The sequence below is a fragment of the Ziziphus jujuba genome, chromosome 12 (assembly GCF_031755915.1).
Source record: "Ziziphus jujuba cultivar Dongzao chromosome 12, ASM3175591v1".
NCBI lineage: Eukaryota > Viridiplantae > Streptophyta > Magnoliopsida > Rosales > Rhamnaceae > Ziziphus > Ziziphus jujuba.
In genome coordinates this window covers 3,626,947-3,647,973 of record NC_083390.1, presented here as the reverse complement: position 1 = coordinate 3,647,973, position 21,027 = coordinate 3,626,947, and the positions used below count along the sequence as shown (strand labels likewise).

General features: G+C 30.7%; 1 protein-coding gene across 1 annotated transcript; it reads right to left on the bottom strand.

The window, feature by feature from the left end:
- Positions 1-13: 13 nt before the first annotated feature.
- LOC107428302 (truncated transcription factor CAULIFLOWER A) lies at positions 14-19,390 on the bottom strand. The gene is made up of 7 exons (XM_016038819.4): positions 18,879-19,390; positions 4,584-4,662; positions 3,475-3,536; positions 3,303-3,402; positions 2,342-2,383; positions 571-612; positions 14-440 (listed from the first exon to the last, which is right to left on the bottom strand). The coding sequence occupies exons 1-7, from the start codon at positions 19,061-19,063 to the stop codon at positions 303-305; spliced, it is 648 nt and encodes a 215-aa protein (XP_015894305.1). The 5' UTR covers positions 19,064-19,390; the 3' UTR covers positions 14-302.
- Positions 19,391-21,027: the final 1,637 nt, after the last annotated feature.

Genomic DNA, 21,027 nt, shown 5'->3' with positions numbered 1-21,027 from the left:
AGTGGAACAGAGATACCATAAAAATATTATATTATATTATGGTCAAGCTACGTAAGCAGGCTTATTACACCCGATCAGCAAAAGACAAGGAGTAGACTAGAAGAGGTACTCTCTGAAGCATTAAATATATCATGAAAGTAACATTTAATATATTTCACGCATCCCTAACTGCTGTTGGAAAGTAGAATTTGTACGTAGTGTCAGCTATTTCCACCAATGCACAACAGCCAACAGCCAATATGTAGCAGCACCTTTGACCAACCACGCTGTGCCACCTCCTGGGTGGGTGCATCCACAGTGGTTTATCGAAGCAAATGAAGTGTTGCCCGTTGGGAATGTTCAATCAAATTGTTGTCGCCGTCTTCGTTGTTGTTGTTTCCAGTATTTGTAAACCTTATTGCCTTGTTCGAGCCATTGACGTTCTTCTTCATTGCTGCAATCTGTAAGTACCAAATTTTAATCATCTCAATAATGACTTTTATTTTATTTTATTCTTTTTGGAAAAATTGTCTATTTACACGTGCATGTATGTGTGAATTTAAATTGAATTTGACATGCAAATTCTTTTACCTCCCTCTCTAGCAACTCATTTTCTTCTTTCAGCATTTTTTCCTGCAAGTAGGACAAGAAATACGGGTAACCAAAAGCCAAATTCCATTATCAATTTTTACTTTTTTCATGCTTAATAGTGATATTTTTTTCATAACTATAAAAACACAGAATCAGAAATTTAATTTACTGCGATGTTTTAACTTTAGAGTTCTCTAGGCTTCAGCACTAGAGTACACGAGAATTCCATCCCCTAAAAAATCAAGAGAATTCTGTCTTCTTATCTGTACTTATTAGTCTCTTTCTGTTATACTGAAGATTTTCCAAGTCACTTTGTCTTCATAACACTTACTTTTTATCAAGTGCTAAAATTATTTATCAGAGCTTTAAATTAGAAGATTCTTCCTCAGTATCAATTCTGCTGTTTCAACAGTATGCAAGATTCCAAACCTTCACTCTCTTCAATTTCCTCTTTCCATTAAACAGACCATGGTAGGACTTTCATATCCAATGGGATGCAGTTGAAATTCAAACAGAGTAAAAGGACCTATCAAACTTGCCGATCAAAAAGAATGGTAAATGACCAGGATTATTGGACCAGACTTAGTTTGTCGAGGGGAAAATTCCATTTACACTTTTTAATTTAGCTATTATCACTTAAATTATATATTTTTGAAAAATAATCATTTATTTTTGTTTAGTTTTTTAAATCTATAAAAAAAAGATTCACCTATTAGTTTTTGTCAGTTTTTACTCATTAATTAACACTTATTTTTATAATATTATTTAATTATAAAATATCAATTATCTTTCTACTATAAAAATTAATGGATAAAAATTGACAAATGAATTTGTTTTGATAGATATAAAAAATTAAAGGGAAATTAATGGTGAATTTTGAAAGATATAAGATTTAAATGAAATAATGACAAAACTGGATGGATGTAAATAAAATTTGCCATTTGTCTAGGTGTTCATAACTTCATTGTACTTGTACAAGTGCAAGAAAACTCGGTCAAGGATCGCAGAAGAGCAGAGAAATACTTGTTCAACCTAGCAAGGGTATGTTTTTATGTGTGTAGTACTATGTTAGATCCCATAAATGTTGGCTCAAACTTCAGTGATCTTATCAGGCTATGTAATGGTGAATTTGTAATCAAGTTGGAGCATTAAGTTGGTGTGTCGAAGAACTTTGGGTCAAGGTGGGCTTTGGTTATTAGATTTACTGGTTTGTTTTGTTGCTTGGTTTACTTATATGCTATAATGATTTTTTATTATTATTATTATTATTATTTTTTTTTTTAAGAAAAAAAGTACGAAAAACAGACCTTAGTGATCCTAGCGAATAAAGATTTTCCTACCAATAAACTGTAGTGCTCTTTAGTTTGATATGAATAAAATAATAAAATTTCAAAAGGCTTCATTGATATAGTATAAGGACCACTCTACTAGGGAAACTTAGTTTTGGACTAGTTTTGGACAAATTTAAGACCTTAATAGTGGACTATGCCAAAGTTATGTGAAAATCCCTACTAGTTCAAGCAACCAGCTAATTAATTAATACATGTACATGATATAGATAGATGTCAGGATGAAAATATTCACAGGCCTCGCAACGGAGAAGATGTTGAGGTTTATCAAATATAAAAGCTTTCTTGGAGAAAAATAACATTTTTAGCTAAGTAGCTCCTTTGAGATAATAGAACAGTGAACATTACCTATCTAACTCTTACAGTTGTATCGAACTAAAACAATTCAAGCCATGTAATGATTAGAACCATCAATTGCATACCTTTTCATGTAGGTCGGATACGGATTGCATCCAGAGTTGTGTCTGCAGAGAGAAGAATGCTAAAAGTATAGTGCAAAAGTTTTAACGTGTAAATAATATGTTGAAATGATAGATACTAGAGTTACCTTTCAGGCAGACTGGCTCAACACAAATGATGGCACAAGGATATGATTATTTAAATATGTTCAACAATCCTCAAGTAAGCATCTTTCTAAACACCCAAATAAGAGAATTTATTACTTATGTTGTCAATGAAGGTTAATTACATCAACTTTTAAATTCCTCTCCCATATTGTAATTTCACCCACCACAGTCAATTAAATCGACCAAATGTTGGTTTGATGGATTTGTTCCTAGGCAGTTACCCCAATTGAAAATTATAGTTTTCATTGATTTCATCGTTGACCATGTAGGCTGAGAAGATCTGGTGTGGCTAGAGGACAAAGAATGTACAAAATATTTACCCAAAATTTAATTTGTAGTTTCCAGAATCACAAAGGTAAAAATGCTATACATAACTAGCTAAATTCACAAAGGCTTGCAAGAGATCAAAGTTCCACATAAAGTCTAGGGTGGTGTTTAACTCATTTAAATCAAAAGATATGCCAGACGCAGAATGTGACAGGATATATTCAAAAAAGTTCTAAAGTTTTTCAAATACAGGGCAATTTCATATGTAGAACCATCTTTTGAAGTTGTATATATATGTGAAAGTTCACAATAATAAGATACTACTCATAAGGTAAGAAGTATTCGATCCCAATTTGCTTGAACTTGTTGCTTTGACAAGTTGAAGTCATGTGTCACTTTATGGTAGTAAATGTTACTAGCATCTCATGTTTGTCTAGTGGAAGTTAATGTCTTTAGATCAATGCTTTAGAAAATAGAGATACCTCTTATTTATCAGCATCCCAAGTTCTGAAATAAAATGTTACCCGTATGTAGTAGGGTAAAAACTTACCTTTCTGTATCTGGTTAGTGTAAGTGCAGCATCAAATTGTTTCTCTAGTTGCACAAGATCACTCACACTGAACTGGTCAATATCTGGGCCTTCAAGGCACCTGTATCACAATTATATGTCACCTGCATGCATCATAATTTCCAAGAGTTGATGCAGAAGTTAAAGAAGTTGCCTTTGAACTGTTTGCAGTAGTTCTGGATATGGTGGCAAGTTCACATAGTCGGAGTCGTAGTTCTGGTAACAAATTGTCACGATAGTTAATAACTTTACTCAATAACTGTAGAACAGGATTAAAATGAGCGTGAACAGAGGCAGTCCATGTAAAACCCATATATGTTGAGATTCTGTTCTGTTTGAAAGGAGAAACTTGTCTATAAATTAGATGATTGTGGTGTTAGAGATTTTCCAAATCGAATTTCCATTCAAACTCATCTAGAGTTTGGCATGTTTGCTCTTTGAGAAATTATAACTGTGTGGTTCATACATTTCTGAGAAAGAGATCATTTGTCAAGGATAAACCATAGGTAAAATTTCCATGTAAAACAAACAAGTTTCCATAACACCTAAGGGCAGAATATCAATAGATGCATTTGAACCTCAAATGGGGTTATTGACACTTTAGCAAAGAATGAAAGACCTAGAGTAATTTATATCCACTATGCAGCCATGTTTGCTTATCAATACCCCCATGTACTACAATTCTTATTTTCACATGTATAATTTACAGAGAAAAGCCAAAGTGCTGCACTAAGATATGTGATCTGCACAAGTAAAAGCGTTATTTTACTTTCAGAGTAAACAATGTAAAAACAAGGCAAAGAATTGAAAGCACATGCATGCAAAAGGACTTGCATCTTATGAATGAACAAAGCACATGATTGCTATCATAGTATTGGAACTGTGAGATAAACACTCATCTAAGTTCATAGAGCACATGATTGCTATTTCCACAAGAATAGATCTGACAGTCAGAAGAGTCTGGTGATTGTCACTAGTTCATCTTGAAATCAGAAAGAGCTTGCCAGTTGTGATGTCCACAAGGTTGAGTTGGTCTCAATTATTTCGGTAAATAATTTTCTTTTCTTAATACATACATGTCAAGTTGAGATGTCATTGTCATGCTATTTCTGCCTACAAGGGCTACAAACTTCTCCCTAAACTTTAAAAGTAAGCATGGTGCCTTGCAATTATCAAGCATGGTCATATTGACATTTTGAATAGTTTAAGTTCTCATAGCCATTAATTGATAAATTTATGATGAACTGACAAAGTAGCACTTACCTCTGCATTGTTAGTTCCCCTAGAATATTTCTTATCCTCGTCACGTCGTCTTTGATAACGCTCAAGAACTTTGCCAAAGCTGAATCACAAGAACTAGTTACATAGAAGTTGATAATAAGCTGCCTAATATATAGTACATAACTTATTGTTTAATTATACGCAGCTGAAGGATGTTCCTAAATGCGGTGAAGGAAAATGCTAAAAAGACAGTAAAAGTCAGGACTGAATACTTTTTACTGTTAGCAACCCCACTACAAGTTTACTACATAGGACAATATGAAATTAAAAACTTAAAAAAAAAATAAAAATTGAAGAAAGGAGTATTATATGCCCTGCTTTTTATTTGGTTGGTGTCAACCCCTGCATAGGTAATATCTTCTCTGGTAATTAAATCATTAATTTTTTATCCCACTTAGTTTCAGTCATTTTATGAACAATGTTATATATCTATCTTTAATAGTACGTAGCATACATATTACTTCATATGGTTTCACATAGCTGAGCAACCCCACTACAAGTTTACTACATAGGACCATATGAAATTAAAAAAAAAATAAAAAAAATAAAAATAAAAATAATTGAAGAAATGAGTATTATATGTCCTGCTTTTTATTTGGTTGGTGTCAACCCCTGCATAGATAATATCTTCTCTGGTAATTAAATCATTAATTTTTTATCCCACTTAGTTTCAGTCATTTATGAACAATGTTATATATTTATCCTTAATAGTACTTGGCATTCATATTACTTCATATGGTTTCACATATCTTTTTTCAACTCTGATAGATTCTGCATAATGGTACAGAACTCAAAAAACAATCATCGCATAGTTCAAGAAAACTAATTTAGTCAATACTTACCGCTATATGCACCAATCCCTATCACTTGTCTCAATGAAAACAAAGTCAAGTCAAAAAGATCCTGGAAATTCAATCATCTCACATGACATGTATCAGTATATGAAATGCTAAAAAGGAAATTACCCTAATTACTGCCCTTTGCTTCAAGAAACTTGAAAGAAGATTTAAAGCCGGTCAAACCAAGAGTTGCTACATGGCAAAAGGAGGACGGAAGGACTCAGTAGGGGCAGCAGGATATGTTTTTCCATAGCATTCTCTTTTAACCCAACAGTCATTTCCTTTTTTGGTTGGGTTGCATATGGATGTTGACATGTTGTTGAATTACCGTTTTCTTCAAAAACTTAAATCAGTAAAAGGGTCCATTTAGGAGTAGGACATACAACAATTGAACCTTACTTGTAGCATTATTAATCAATATAAATGGGGATTAAGGGTCCATTTAGGATTGATTCCTAGGAATCACTCCGAATGATTTTTCAATAATCCCCAAATAGGTGATTTTTCAATAACAAAATCACTAGAAATTGATATCACATTTTGTTGTCAAACATTATATTAAGCACTTTTATCTCTTTGGAAATGATTTTAGCCATTTTAAGATTACTACCAAACTGACACTAAATAGAATTTGAACACAAGGACTTACAATTGACAAGATTTTGGATATCATGTTGAATCATCATATATCCTAAAAGGTTAATGATATTAAATGGGTTTGACTAGATATATCAAACTTTCACATGGATTAAAACTAACCGAGGGTAACATTAGAATATGTGACCAAACCTGTTAAGTTAGTATTAGTAGAAAGGTAATTTCTATAGTCTCCTATCCTGCAATGATATAGTTCTTCAAATTTCCTTTTTCATTCTTAATCATGCAACTTCCCAACATCATGATTCAACATAAATTTTCTCTGTCTCATGCTAAGTAACTATAAATGCAAAAACCTTGTCCAATGTGGGAATTAGGTAACCTTCAGTTCAAAAAAGACAAAAACTGGAGCCTTTTATACAGAAACACAATAAATTACACAAAATAAAAACTAAATGGGATTTGAACATAAAAGCAAGCAGACAATTTGAGCTAATCTATCATGTTAACTTCCAGTAATAAAACTAAAAACCAGAGTTAATAAAGGCATGGTAGATCATGAAGGCTTGTTTGTTGATAAGAGTATCATAGATGGTGAAAGATAGTTTAGTAGACAACAAGCTATGACCAAGCTATGTCTCGCAAGCTAAGTCCACGCTATGTCTCTAACGAGGAACTTAGCCTAACTTTATGTATCAAGTTTAACATAAACACACATATTTCAAATGCCGTTTTTGATCACTTACATCTTCATTTTCCACTTCTTTTGTAAGCATAACATGTAAAAGAAATTATTGCATAGCAAGATGAATCTTACTTTACCCTTATTGGTGTCAAGTTCATCTTGACTTTAACCTTAGCCAAAGGCCAACAAAGGAATACTAAATCTTGACCTTCAAGTACCAAATATCTATTAAAAAAATATAGGATGAGGAAAAACAATTCCTTGACAAGATATATTTTATGCATATATTTCCTCCAATATGAATACAGCTGTTTTTAGAAAAAATATCTGTTTTCAAAAATAGAATACTGTTCTCTAAAACACTTATAAGGCATTTGACCATTGTTTTCCGAAAACGATTTTTTGAAAACAAAAACAATGTAAAAACAAAAATTAGGAAACAACATTTTGTTGATTTCCCTTGTTCTGGAAACAATTTTAGCACAGTAAAAAGTCATAGAGACCACCAATTTTGTATCACCTAATCACAGGCCTAGAATCGCTTAAACAGGGTTAAGGCCCGGACCGCCCCAGTGAGGTCAGGCAAGGAGCTCCCAAATGGATCCCGATGTTTGAGCACTGCCTAAATGGATCTAGGGCTCTATACCACCCGAACGAGCCCAACATATACCCGAGATTGTCTGGACAAGCCGAGCACCTAAGAAAACTGTAATGGGCTTGAGATCCTGGATTGCCAAACACCATTCAATTTTCCAAAATAATAGAAAATTATTTTTTATTCTCTATTTTGAAAACAATTTTACAAAAATAAAAATTGAAAACACGACCAAACAGGCCCTTAGATTTTCCATTTTGTAGGTCATTCTAAATTCATAGTTGTTAAATTATCAGTTTCCTCAAAAGTTAAGTTATTGATATGGGAGTCCAACAAAGCATATCCATTTACTATAGTATTAATACTCCCCTCTGTGTATAAAGCTTACCCATTGAAATGATAGAATTTGGCAGGTTAGCAAAATTCAAACAAAAAACCTTAGGCTATGGTCTCATACCATCATAAATAAGCTTAAAATATTAAAATGTGAGCTCAATTATGTATTCAGCCTAATGAGCATAACAAAGCATGTATAGTGTTAGACATAGCTAGATATACGTATTAAACCCACTTTCTAACAGCTTAAACTTTTAATATTAGTGGTAATTTAACATAGTATCAGGGTTCCAAATCCTAGAGACTTGGGTTTAAGTTACACTACCACCCATTTAAAACAATTAACACTTCTAAGGATAAAAAATGGCCTACAAGAGAGCGAGAATGTTAAGACATAGCTAGATATGCATTTTAAACTCATTTCCTAACAATTTAAGTTTTTGAAATTAGTGATAATTTAACATATTAGTGTTGTGGGATAATGATTGAGAGAGAATAAGAAATAAGAATGTAATGAGAATGTGAGATTTAAGAAGGAGATAGAGGATGATAAAAATTAGATGGATAAAGAGAAACATAGATGGAAGAAAGAAAAACAAGGATAATCAAGAGGGAAATTAACAATCCAAAAAAGATACATAGATGGAAGAGAGAGAAACAAGGATGATCGAGAGCAAAATAATCAACATATTCTATAATTGAATCCAAACACAAACTAAGAAACTAAATATTCAATAAAAAAATATAATAAAGAAAACTTAATAAAAAATAAAAAAGAAGAAGAAGAAGAAAATATCAATGAATTCAAGTTGAAAATGTACTCACAGAATTCCTAAAACCTTTATATAATAAAAACTTGAACATAAGATAATTATTAAATAAAACTCATCTTCACAAGCAATTAAATGTGCCTCCAAACAACTTTCTAGGAGTTATTCTCAAGCTCAAAAGCTCAATCTTTAAGAAGATAAAAATAGACAAAAACTGGAGTAGCGGGGGTAGGAATTCCTAGGTTGTCAAATTTGGTTAAGATTAGGGTAAACTACTGCATTCACTACGGCTATGATTAGGTAAACTACAGCATGCAATTACGGCCAACCTCGTGAGGATCTGGGAATATTGTGTGGCAGCTCCTCCTGCAGTATTAGTGTAAGGCAATAGGGGCTGGCAGAAGGTTGTAAGGACAGTTGTGCCACTTGGGATTAGGCAGTGGAGAGAGCACCAAAAACAAACCCTCGTAGCATATTAGATTATGGTCATTCCTACGAGCCTTTTTTTTTTTTTTTTTTTTTTGGGGTAAAAAAGGGGGTTTGGAAACCTCAAACAAAGTTGTTCCTACAAGCTTAAACTAATAAAAAGTGATCAAACTATGTAACAATCTTACACATAGCAAAATAATATGTGATTTTCATACCAAGAAGAAATCACCAAAAGTAGAAGTTAGGGCAATCTTTAAAACAAAATCAGTACTTCTAAAGAGCTTGTATCTTACATTTAATAGTTGTTTTACTCTACGTTGATCATTGAGGGACAATGTCAACTCGACATTGCATTAAGCTTGGTTATCAATATGGTCTCATGTCAAACTCCTGTCAACCTTGGTTCCATTTTTCTGTCATTGGACAGTTCTTTCATGTCAACCTCGGATCCATGTGAGGGAGTGTTAACATTTGTTGTTGAAATACATAGTGGAGTCCGTTTCTTAACAGCCCAACCTTTTCTCAATTAGCTACTTAGCAATTTACTAGTTTCATAAAATTTTATGTTGCTTAAAGTTAAATCTTGCATCTCACTAGTTTTTAAGTTTAAATATGTCAAATTATTTGTTAGCTTCAGTTTTATATTATATTAACATTCACTAATTGTCAAAGTATGCTTTAATAGTTTGTATCAGTGTGTTTTAAGTTTTTCTTTACACCACAAAATGGTAACAACATCAAACTTCAATATAATTTCAATCACAAAGTGATTCAAGAAGAAAAAGTTTTGCAAATACTGTAGACTGAAAAAAGCAATTAAAATTGTTATATCTCAAAACTATTTATTGGATTTGATCTCCTATTTTGACTGGAACATGGCTTGATCTTTCTTCGCACCAAAGTAATAAAAAAGTTATTCAAACTTGATATATTATCATATCTCACTTAAAGTTTTATAATATAAACTAATTGAAAAAACCATACGTTAGAGATTTCAAAATCAAAATATTTTTATCTTGAAGATTCTAAGTTGTCTAACTATCATATGAACCACTACTTGGCTCTTTTTCAAGTATTAAAAAATCAAACAACAAAGTGGCAACATAATCCCTAATACTTGACCATCATGAAATTTAAAGGAAAGCTATCTAGTCATGCTCAGCGTAAATTAATTAATATTTTTGTTTTTTTTTTCTACAACAAACATAATCTGCATTTCCAATTGCAGTCAATTTTTTAACATGCATGGTTTATTATTAACTGCAAAAGAATAATGTGTATTATCATCATAAGCTTGTCTATTACAAACAAGGAAATACCACTCATTTCATATAGAAGCTCCAAATGAATTTTCATTTGTGCTCCTTGATCCAAATTAATCGTGGCTGTTATGATTTCTTCCAAATCAACTTGTTATTATTCCTTGCAAAACACCCGTGTAAATTTTAGTAGTTCTTCCAATCACCTCATCAAATCCAGTCCAATGTCTCATGTCTTATTCCCTTCTTTTGAACCCATTTGTTGTAACTACAAGTTGTATTGCTCTTTTTTTGGTAACAAAGTTGCATTGCTTTATCTAGTGAGCAAACTATAAAAGAAAATACTATTGGATCAATTTGTTTGGTAACAATCAACACTTGAAAGAACAGTCTTAGCTGATTTTATACATAACTCACAATCCAAAAGCTACAAATTTAACTCATATAAGTGCAAAAGATATGAATTGCAATGATATCTGGTATCCTAAGAATTGATCTATAATGCACACCGATAATAAAAATATTTTGTTCGTATGTCAAATTTTCATTTGTTTCTTCTAGGATAAACTAAACTAAATAATTATGCGCCCACTCCTAGTCGAAGTAACTGCATGCTTCTACTCTTTTTAATATTTATACATATTCTCTTCTAAGAAAATTTGTGTATGTGAGTTAATAAATAATATTGTATTAATTAGAAAATTTGTATATAAGATCTCTCTCTCTCTCTCTCTTTCTTTTCCTTTAAAGTATTTGATATATCACTTGTAAACAAGTCATCCTTAAAAAGGTTAATTTTGTAAAGAATTGTATTATCAATTTCCACAATACATGGTTTCCTCAAATAATTTATGTTCAATTGTAGTGTTATCATAAAGTAACGAATAATAGTTGTTACTATTATCATAAAATAAATATTTAAAGTTTTAACTTCCTAAGCAAGCAGGAATTCCTATTCCTACCATCAATCTAGTTTTCTGTTTTATCCTTGTAAATTTTTACTCTGTCTAACTTTGTCTTATCAAAAGATTGACTTTTCTTAAAGAGATCTTTATGCAAAATATACAAGTCAAGCAATTATATAAGCAAAACCGGAAAAAAAAAAAGAAAAAAAAAAGAGAAAAAAAGAAGAAGAAGAAGAAGCAATTTTCATTATAATTAATGGGTTTGATTAACTGAATTTTGTTACTAAATCATGAACTATCATTAGAAAGAGAAAAGACATATACGTATAGCTTTGATATGTTGGAAACATGGTTCTCATTTTATGTTAGGTACCTAGTGACATAATAAGTGTTAAAAGTTACTACTTGCCACATTAGGTTTTAGTATCAACTTATTCATTGAGGTGACACTCAACTTATTCATTGAGGTGACACTATTACGATTCTCACTGACTAAGGGCAATTATCCAAGAAATTCTACAGAAAATCCTGCAGCACCATCTTGGGATGGGACTTTTCCAAATTTTTTCTACATAGAAAATACGCTCTAAAATATATATATATATATATATGCCTTATTCCTCCCTCACTACAGAATTTTCACAAGATTATAGCACTCTAAATATAAAAAAAAAACATAGTGCAAAAATAACTAATAAACCAAGATAATTTTATACAAATCACTAAGTCGAATATCAAAACAGTCTAAAATTATTTAAAGAAACATAAATGTTACCGAAAAGGAAGAAATAATAATAACAATACGGAGAGATAGAAAGAAAAATTTCTACTTATTGTAGTAATGGGAAGATGCAATCAAACGAGCACGCAGCTTGGCGGTTGATCTCTTAATAGCTTGGATCTAGGAAAACCAGGTTTGAAAAATAAGGAAAAACTAATGATATGCTAATCATCCTAGTGAGCGATACCTAATAATAATAACAATAATAACAATAAATAAACCATAAGAATTAAAGAATTAATAATAGCAATATCATCAAGGACAAAAACACAGGATTATTTAAGAAATTTAAGTAAATATTTAGAAAAATGAATTTTTTCTTAAAACTCTTACTAATTCACTCAATTTGAAATCTTTTTCAGTTTAAAAATCTTTTTCACAAAATGCATAATTTGTAAGCCCAAATATTCAAATTTCACTACAGGGAACAAAATAAAATTAATTAAAATAAAATAAGGTGTGACTTAATCTTAATTAAAAATCCCAAATATATTCCTTTAAATAAACAAGGTAAAAAAATGAAAGATAATATCATATAGAATTATTATATTTAAAACAATTAAATTAATTAATTAATAATTTATTAAATAAATAAAAACCATAAATACAAAATATTTAAAAATCACACATGAAATATCAGATAAACACCTGAGACACTACACAATTATACTAAATGTTGTCAAGTGGTATTTGGCGTCCTAAATACCACCTGACAAAAAAAGATGGGAATAGCTATTTGCATTCAAACAACTTTGACATCCCAAAGCAACAAATATTATTAACATGCCATCCTACTTCTAAGGAGAGAACGGCTAATATTTAATGTAAAATATCTACCGACCATCGCTCATTTAGCTCCTGTAGGATGGCTAAATTATACCTGTGTGCAAATTAACAATAATAATAATTCAAAACACCAATACTACATAATGCATTTAAAAAACAATAGATGTATAGATTTTTCCATAATTCCATTTTTATAAATTTCACCGGAATGTCGCAATATATCAAAACCATATAAATTATTTAATTGATTAAATCATATTTACAAAAACAACAACTTTTACACAAATATAATTTTCCATAAAAATCTATTTTATAATACTCATAAACAAGTTTTACAAAAATGTTTATAAAGACATGATCATAAAACATAAATAAATAATAATCTTTTTTAAATAAATAATACAATATTAATCGGAATCCATAACAACATATTATTTAATTAGACCCCAAAAATATATTTTGAAAAATGTTCCACTTACCTAAAAATGAAGACTACTCCATATCTCAACGGGATCCGTTTCTCGATTTACATAGGTGCCTAAAACATTAGCAAACAATATAATACCTATTAAAGTATTATTTTTTTACATCCATATTTTACTAACAATTTTCCCTAGGGTTCTTAACCAAAACGAAGCTTAAAGCACAAGGGTCACAAATCCAATCTCACCTATTGGAAATACGGCCAGCAGTGGCCAGAATCTCATATAAAAGACTCGGCCAAATTAATGATCTCAGATCTCACAATCTAACTTGAATTAAGCCAAAAGGATCTCGAATTTGGATTTAGGAGGGTTGAAATTGGTGGAAAATGGAGTCTTGAAACTTGTCGGAAATGGGGGATCAGTAAGTCACCATTCTCTCCGGAAAAATATTCCAATCTTGGCACGTCGACGGTCCATCGACCTTGAAAATTTGGTGGCCAGTCAATCTTAAGGTGGGTAAGACAACAATGGGAATGTTGAGAAAGATGGTGGTGGAAAATAAGACGATTTGGTTGAAAAAAGAAGCTGCTGTTGCTGCTGCCGAAGAAATTGCTCTAATCATGGCACCTTGTTAGCCCGTTCACCGTGAAAATTTGCAAGCTAATGCATTGTTGAGTGGGCTTTCCGACAAGGAGTTGCATGTGGCAAAAAGATGGTCAAAGATGAGGGTTTCGGCCGGAGAAGGTGGTCGCTCTCTCTCTCTCTCGCCTCATTCGTCCAAATGGCCCATTAAGAACTCAGTATGGTGCCATTATGTATCCACATGGGTCATCCCGTGCTGACACGAGGCACCTGTTAGCTGGTGTTTTTAATCCCCCGCTTTACACGTATTTTCAAAAAAATTATCAGTAAAGTCAAGTTTTTGAAAATAATTATAACTTGCAAATGCATATCTTTTCGACCGTAGATCTATATTAAGCATTCCCTTGATTTACGGATCAATTAAATTTGATCAAGATGCAAAAAATTCCAATACAATTTGGCATGGGATGTTACAGATATCCTCAATATTTGACATATCAACACATTTCCACCTTATGTTGAGAACACATTCCCAATAAAAAAACTCTACATATATTTATATATATGACCCTATAACATCTTTAAAATGAGCAATAAATATGAAGGTGTGCAAGGTGTGTCTCGTACGGGATTAAGAGTTTGACAAAAAGGTGACAAGAAATGGTTTGATAGAAAGTTCTTCCCCATAAACAAATATATTGTTAAATCAATGACTTATTTATTTATTTATTTAGTCATTTATTTTTATCTCGCTTAAAATGAGTTCTTTTAACACTAATAATAATACTTTAATATTTTATTTAGTAAATTATAATTTTAAATTTAATAGTTTCTTTTTCACATGATTTTTTTTTTTTGGTACATATATCTTTTAATGAATTAATAGTCTTGAATTTAATAGTTTCATTTTCACGTGATTCTTTTTTTCCCAATTGATCTTTAAGATGTAATGTCAACCACACTCCTACTCAAACTGTTGGCGAAGAGCATTACAAAACTTTGAGAAGAGTTGAATAGACTCGTAGTATGACGGCGAACTTCAAGAGATTATAGCTATTAGTAGGTTAGACAAGTTACTTGAAGAAAACATTTTATGTTTTAACCACGGTAAAAGCACAAATGTGAGTGTCTCCTCATGACCGTTATCTATTCACTGTCATATGTTCAAAATTGTTTGGAAAATGCATGTAGGAGGTATTACCAATAATTTTTTATTGCTTTTTCTAAAAACACACGTTGATGGAAGCCTAGGACATAGTGCATGTCAACAAGCTAGAGCTCATTTGGTTAAAATTAAGAAAATAGTAGTAGCTTTGTACATCCAATTACCTTTTTAATCTGTATTAGATTGGGTTTTCTATTAAGTATTAAAACCAAGTTTTAAAGGAAAATTTTAACTCATGAACCCAAGAAATGTTTGGAACAATTTGTCTTCTCTAGGTTTTATTGAGCATTTGAAAAATAAAGTGAGAGTCCGTTTTTCATGATTTCTCCAAAACCAAAACTAATGTTGATGCGCTGAATAAGAAAAGCTTTAAGTTGCCTTATTCTCTTGGTGAACAACAAAATAACAATGCCCTAACTAGAATCTAGCTAAAGAGACGGAATCAACCTTTCCACATAAAGTTCGTGGTAGGGTTTGATAAAATTTTCTCCATTGGTAAACTATAATGTTTATTTTAAGCATTTCTCACTTAAATCAATCTTATTGAATATTCCGAAATAGTTAAGAGTATCTCAAAAGGAGATTTGAGCCAGCAAGGGAAAGATGTTGAGACACCTTCAAAAGGATATAACTAGATAACTTTAGAGAAGACATGCTAATGTAAGTGGATGTGTATGGTAAAGTCTAAATATTGCTAAAGAAAGATACAGGGCCAAGCTAGTGGTAGCTAAAGCACTTTCGTCCCACTTTATCTTCAAAGATGGTAAACTAGTAGCTAATGGAAACAACTCTTAACTCCTATGACAATGTTATCAGGAAACCAATACTTCTATATAAAAAGTGTATAGATCCCAATTCCCAAGTGAATTTATTAAAAATTTTAATGTAAAGGAAGGAATTTTACAAGATAACTTAAAGAGATTGGGAGATGTCTAGTTTAGTAGGAGTGTATGATAATAGTAAAATTTAGTGGCAACTAAAGCAGTTTCATTCCATCGTATCTTAAAAAGATAGTAAACTAGTAGCTAATGGAAACATTCTAACTCATATGATAACATCATTAGGAAACCAGTACTTTTTCTATAAAAGTGTATTGGTATCAATTTCCAAGTGAATTTATTGACAATTTTAATGTAAAAAGAAGGATTTTACAAGATAAATTAAACAAGCAGGGAGATGTCTAGCTTAGGTAGCAAATATGACAATTAAACGTAAAACCTCAAAAAGGAACTGTATGCTTTTAACAAGCTCCTACCACAACTTATTGCAGCCATAGTTATAAAAATACTGCACAATAATCGTAGCCAACACAGCTGGACCAAAGATGTGGAACAAACCCAACATTTTAGCAATAAAAGTTTTCAAAAAAAAAAAAAAAAAGCAGCATTATTCGTGAGCCCTAAGACACATTAAACATCAAGTTCTTGGTCGTTGTAAGGTCTTCCAAATTATTCAATTATGACAACCATAAGCAAGTCGAAAATGAAAAATATAAATAACTTGCCCATGAATGTTAGAGAAATTGGGCTCATTGGAGAAAACTCGAGGGAAAAAAATAAAGTAATTAGCTAATAAGTGTTTCCTTCTCTAAGAGTAAATTTGACTGATCTCATAGATGATTATTATTAAAATAGAACGAACGTGATAGGATAAGACAATTGTGGAGAGATAGGGTTAGAGAGGAAAGACAAAGAAAACACTATAGAAAATAACCCTATTTAGGAATGATTCTCAAAATCATTCCTCACCTAAGAAGTGATTTCTAAAGAATCACTAAATTAATATTTCTTCCAAAATCACCAAATGATTCTATGAAAAAAAGCAAAAAAAAAAAAAAAAACAAAAAAACGTCATTTATGTGTATATATATATATATATATATATATTGCCAAACAAGTTCTTTTACCATTTTTATAGAACTTTTAGGGATCTGAAAATAACTCTCAAACGCATCGTTAATCTTAATAAGTGCCTATCTAACCAACTAATTTAATTATTGATGTGACCTGTATGGCAATCAATTACATGGAGCGATTTGAGAATTCCAAAGCATTCCAAGTTTGGTTCCGAGTCACATTTAAGGTTTTATTTTTCTTATTTTAAAAAATTCAAAATTGAAATTATATATTTTCCTGAATATAATGTTAAAAGTATGAAACTAACGCTTTACTCTGAACAAATGAGATAGCGGGTTGAAACTGGTAAAATACAATACAAGACAGCAATAAATCAAATAAAACAATATATTTCTAAAACCTCTAAAATTTAAATAGGTTGAAAGCAATCGAGGTTATAAGCAAAAACCATTTATATGCATAAATTTTCATATAAATAAAACCATGGCCACGTTGGTTTACACATTTTACTTTCAATGTACTTTATCATAAATCAATGGATATTGATTTTGGTATTCTTTTATTAAATTCAAGGCACTGAAAATTGCAATACATTTCCAACAGCCTTCTTAAAACGAAGTCAAAAGTTCCCTAAAGGGTGTGATGGTCAGCACCAAAGTTCCAATTTTTATACAACACTATATATATATATACACTATATATATGTATATATATTATATCATTCTAACAAATTCTTAAGCCTGATTAATTTAAATCATAATTAATTGCTAGACATAAAATATTTTCTTGAACACTACAACCATTTAACGAATATAGCCATCAACTAGTTCTCTACGTCTCCACCATGACAAAGTACTCTTCAATCGCATGCTTAGCATACTGGCTTCTAGTATCTCATTTTATTTAACATGCCCATCCAATCCAATCCTACATATATGGCCGGAATATGATACTTGAGAAATAAATAAATTATCTAGCTAAATTTTCTACTCGAAAGCAAACAAGGTTTGGATATTTAAGGCCTGGTGTGAGACCACAGAGATAGAGAGATTTGTAATATACTTAATCAAACAACAACCGATACACGTAACTATGATCCTATTTGGCATGGTTCTAAAAAGCTGCTTTTGTTTTCTAAGGCTCAAACGCTATGAACAATTTTCTCTCAAAATACTTTTAGTTTCCAACAGGTAAAGAATAGCTCTGTGGAATTCAAGAAGAAGTAGAAGAAAAAAAAAAAAGCTGTCTCCCACAGAGCTTAGATGGAATTTAGTGTAAAAAAAAAAGACGTCAATTGTAGAGGGGTTTTTTTGTCATCCTAAAATTTTATTGACAAGACACGACGACATGTAGCTAAAATATCAGACATAAATTCGACATAAGCTAAGGCAACGTAAGCAACAAGCCAGATTCCACCACAAGAAATAAACAAATAAAATATATATATATATATATATATATATATATATATATATATTATTTTATGTAAATTATATTCAATAATTATGAATTAAAAATAAAATTAAATAGAAAAGCAGCAGAAATAGAATCCAAATAACGTGAACAAAGAAAACCCGAGCTACAAACATTTTAATAATACCAGATGTAATAACATAAAATATTAAAGCCGTACACATGTGTTTTATAAAATAAAAAAACCCCAGCAAACAAGTAAAAGCAAACCAATTCCAAGATATATATATATTCACCAAGAAAAAAAGGAGTTCGAAGATATTATATTGAAAATTCTAATTCGGGAAATAGGTCAGGTACAATGCATCGAAAATACAAAATTATAGGGGGAAAAAATAGAACTCCCTAGAAAATTGAAATGAGAATAGTGTTTTGATATTTTTTAATTTGCAGACTAAAAGTGATTCAGGAAAAAGGAGATGGCGAAAAGAGACAAGAAGACCAAAAATCCTCAGGGCGAACGCTAATCGACGAAAACCATCAAATTCTGAAAATGCCTTCGACGAAATTTTAAAATGATGGAGGAAAATAAAAAATTTCAAAAAATTTTTTTAGAAAAAAAAAGTTGGAAAGCATGAGAAAATGATAAAAGGCGGGGAAAGAAAAACAGGCGAAACAGGAACTGTAAAATTCGGGGGAAAAACAGAGGATGTAAAGTAAAAGAACTGTAGCATTAAAGTTCAACAGGAAAACTTTTCAGGAATCGGAGGATCGAAGTGATTAGAATCGAACAAATTTTATTTTCCAAGTAGCCAAACAGAGTGAGAAAAACATTAGGAAAAAAAAAGGAGTACCAGTCGGTGCTAGAGAACTCATAGAGCTTGCCGCGGCTGGAGAAGATAACGAGAGAGACCTCGACGTCGCAAAGAATGGAGAGTTCTCGGGCCTTCTTCATGAGTCCGGATCTTCGCTTCGAGAAGGTGGCGTAACGACTGCTCTTGTCCTCGATCCTCTTCATTTCCACCTTCTTCCGCCCCATTTTCCGGCCTCAAAAATTTCAGCCCTAAACTTTGTCTCTTTCTGAATTCGAAAAAATGAGAGAGGTATGTGGAATCAAGAGGCATATATGCGTGTATATATATATATATATATATATATTATAAAAAGTAGAAAAAAAAAAAAATGGACACAGAGAAAAAGATAGTGAGAGTGAGAGAGAGGAGAAAAAAGTTGGGGTCGCCTATTCTCTGCACGGAGAGCCGCAAGTCGGTCAATCTATCGCAAGAATACCGGGACGGTTCCCGTTCTTAACACGTGGCCTCACCATTTGCTTCCCTTTTTTGCGTTGCGGCTGCTTCTTGTTGTACGTTCTTAATTTTCTTTTCTCTCTCTTTTTTCTTTTTTTTTTTTTAATATACAGATATTTTATTAAACAATAACAATATAAAAACAATATTATTTTGATAATATATATATATATGATAACTATTTAACATATTAAAAAAATAAAAAATCAAAAGAATAAAAATAAAAACAAACGTACACTTTTGTTTTTGAACATTTGAAATAGGTATAAAAGATAATTTTTGTTTTTAAATACATATGTATATACATATTATACGTATATTATTCACAAATTTATTAGTTAGAACCTGTAGTCTAATACTTCATGATGGGAGAATATCATATCTACTTTATGATCAGGAAAGCATTATATATATTTAATAGATTATATTTTAAACGTTCACTTATGCATTTTTAAATTATAATAACATGTTAACTAATTAACTAGTGACATGTATACTCTTTATAAACAAGTTGGTAGACTATATAATGCTTGCAACATTATTCCGTTATTAGATGTTAAATAATAAATGGCATGAAACCATGTCACTAATATGACAATTGCATATAAAAGTTTTTGCACCCATGGAACCCATGTGTAATTTGACAATTTAATTTCGATATTTAAAAGGATTCATTTTTTCGAATAAGATTTTAGATGAAAAAATCAATCTATAACTTAATACTATCAATTACTAATTTATTATACTAGCAAGGTTCTTCAATGATAAATAGCAAAATTCAAACAAAAATTAAAAATTGAACAAACACATTTTATATCCATTCATAAGCATTAAGAGAATGATAGATTCAAACTTAAATTTTTGTAGGATGAAGGAACAATTATATACACTAGTTTGTTCCCAATGAACTCTTTTCAAGTAACTTTCATGATATTGATTTTCGGAAAAGAAAAAAAAAAAAAACCCTTGATTATATTGAGGCTTTATCTAAGTAGAACTTCTGATTTTATTTTTCTTTTACTTTTATTTTTTTAGAAGTACTTTCTAAATAAGTTTTTTTTTTCCTGATTTTATTTAAAAGTGCTTCTTGAAAATTATGTTCGGACCCATTAAATATATTTTTATTATTATTTATAATAATATTTTTTCTCCACTTCAATATCTTGAACATAATCTTTTAAATTAAATATGAATAGTTTAAAAAATGATAATTTAAAAAAATGGATAGCATTAGATTTCATATGTCAAACATGTTTGGTTTCTTAAAGTAGATGTTTGAAATTACATATATATAAAAGAGGAAAGAAAATAAATATACCACTAATTATATTTAAAATATTTATAATAAATTTTTATGATGTTTTACTATTTTATCATTAAGATAAATTTTAATTAAAAAAGAAAAGAAGTCTCTCCTACTAAGTGTCAACCTCACTCGACTTTTTACTTTTTTATTTTTTATATCTTCTTATTTCTTGGATTGAACGAAGTCATTGTATATATTTATAAATTAATCATTAGCAAGTGATTAACGAAGAAGTAATCAAATAAAAATTTATTAAAATAACTAAAAAATGTGAATGAAAACCTTCAAATCTTAATATAATAAAATATGGGATTAACTATGATTTGATTTGACATGTGATGACATTAGAATATGATTGGAGGATATATAAAAATTAAAAAAAAAAAAAAA

Coding starts and splice junctions, on each gene's coding strand:
- LOC107428302 (XM_016038819.4), bottom strand. CDS start 19,063: ATGGGGCGGAAGAAGGTGGAAATGAAGAGGATCGAGGACAAGAGCAGT. Junction 3,403..3,474: donor CTACTGCAAACAGTTCAAAG/GCAACTTCTTTA, acceptor ATTGTGATACAG/GTGCCTTGAAGGCCCAGATA. Junction 613..2,341: donor TATCCGACCTACATGAAAAG/GTATGCAATTGA, acceptor TCCTACTTGCAG/GAAAAAATGCTGAAAGAAGA.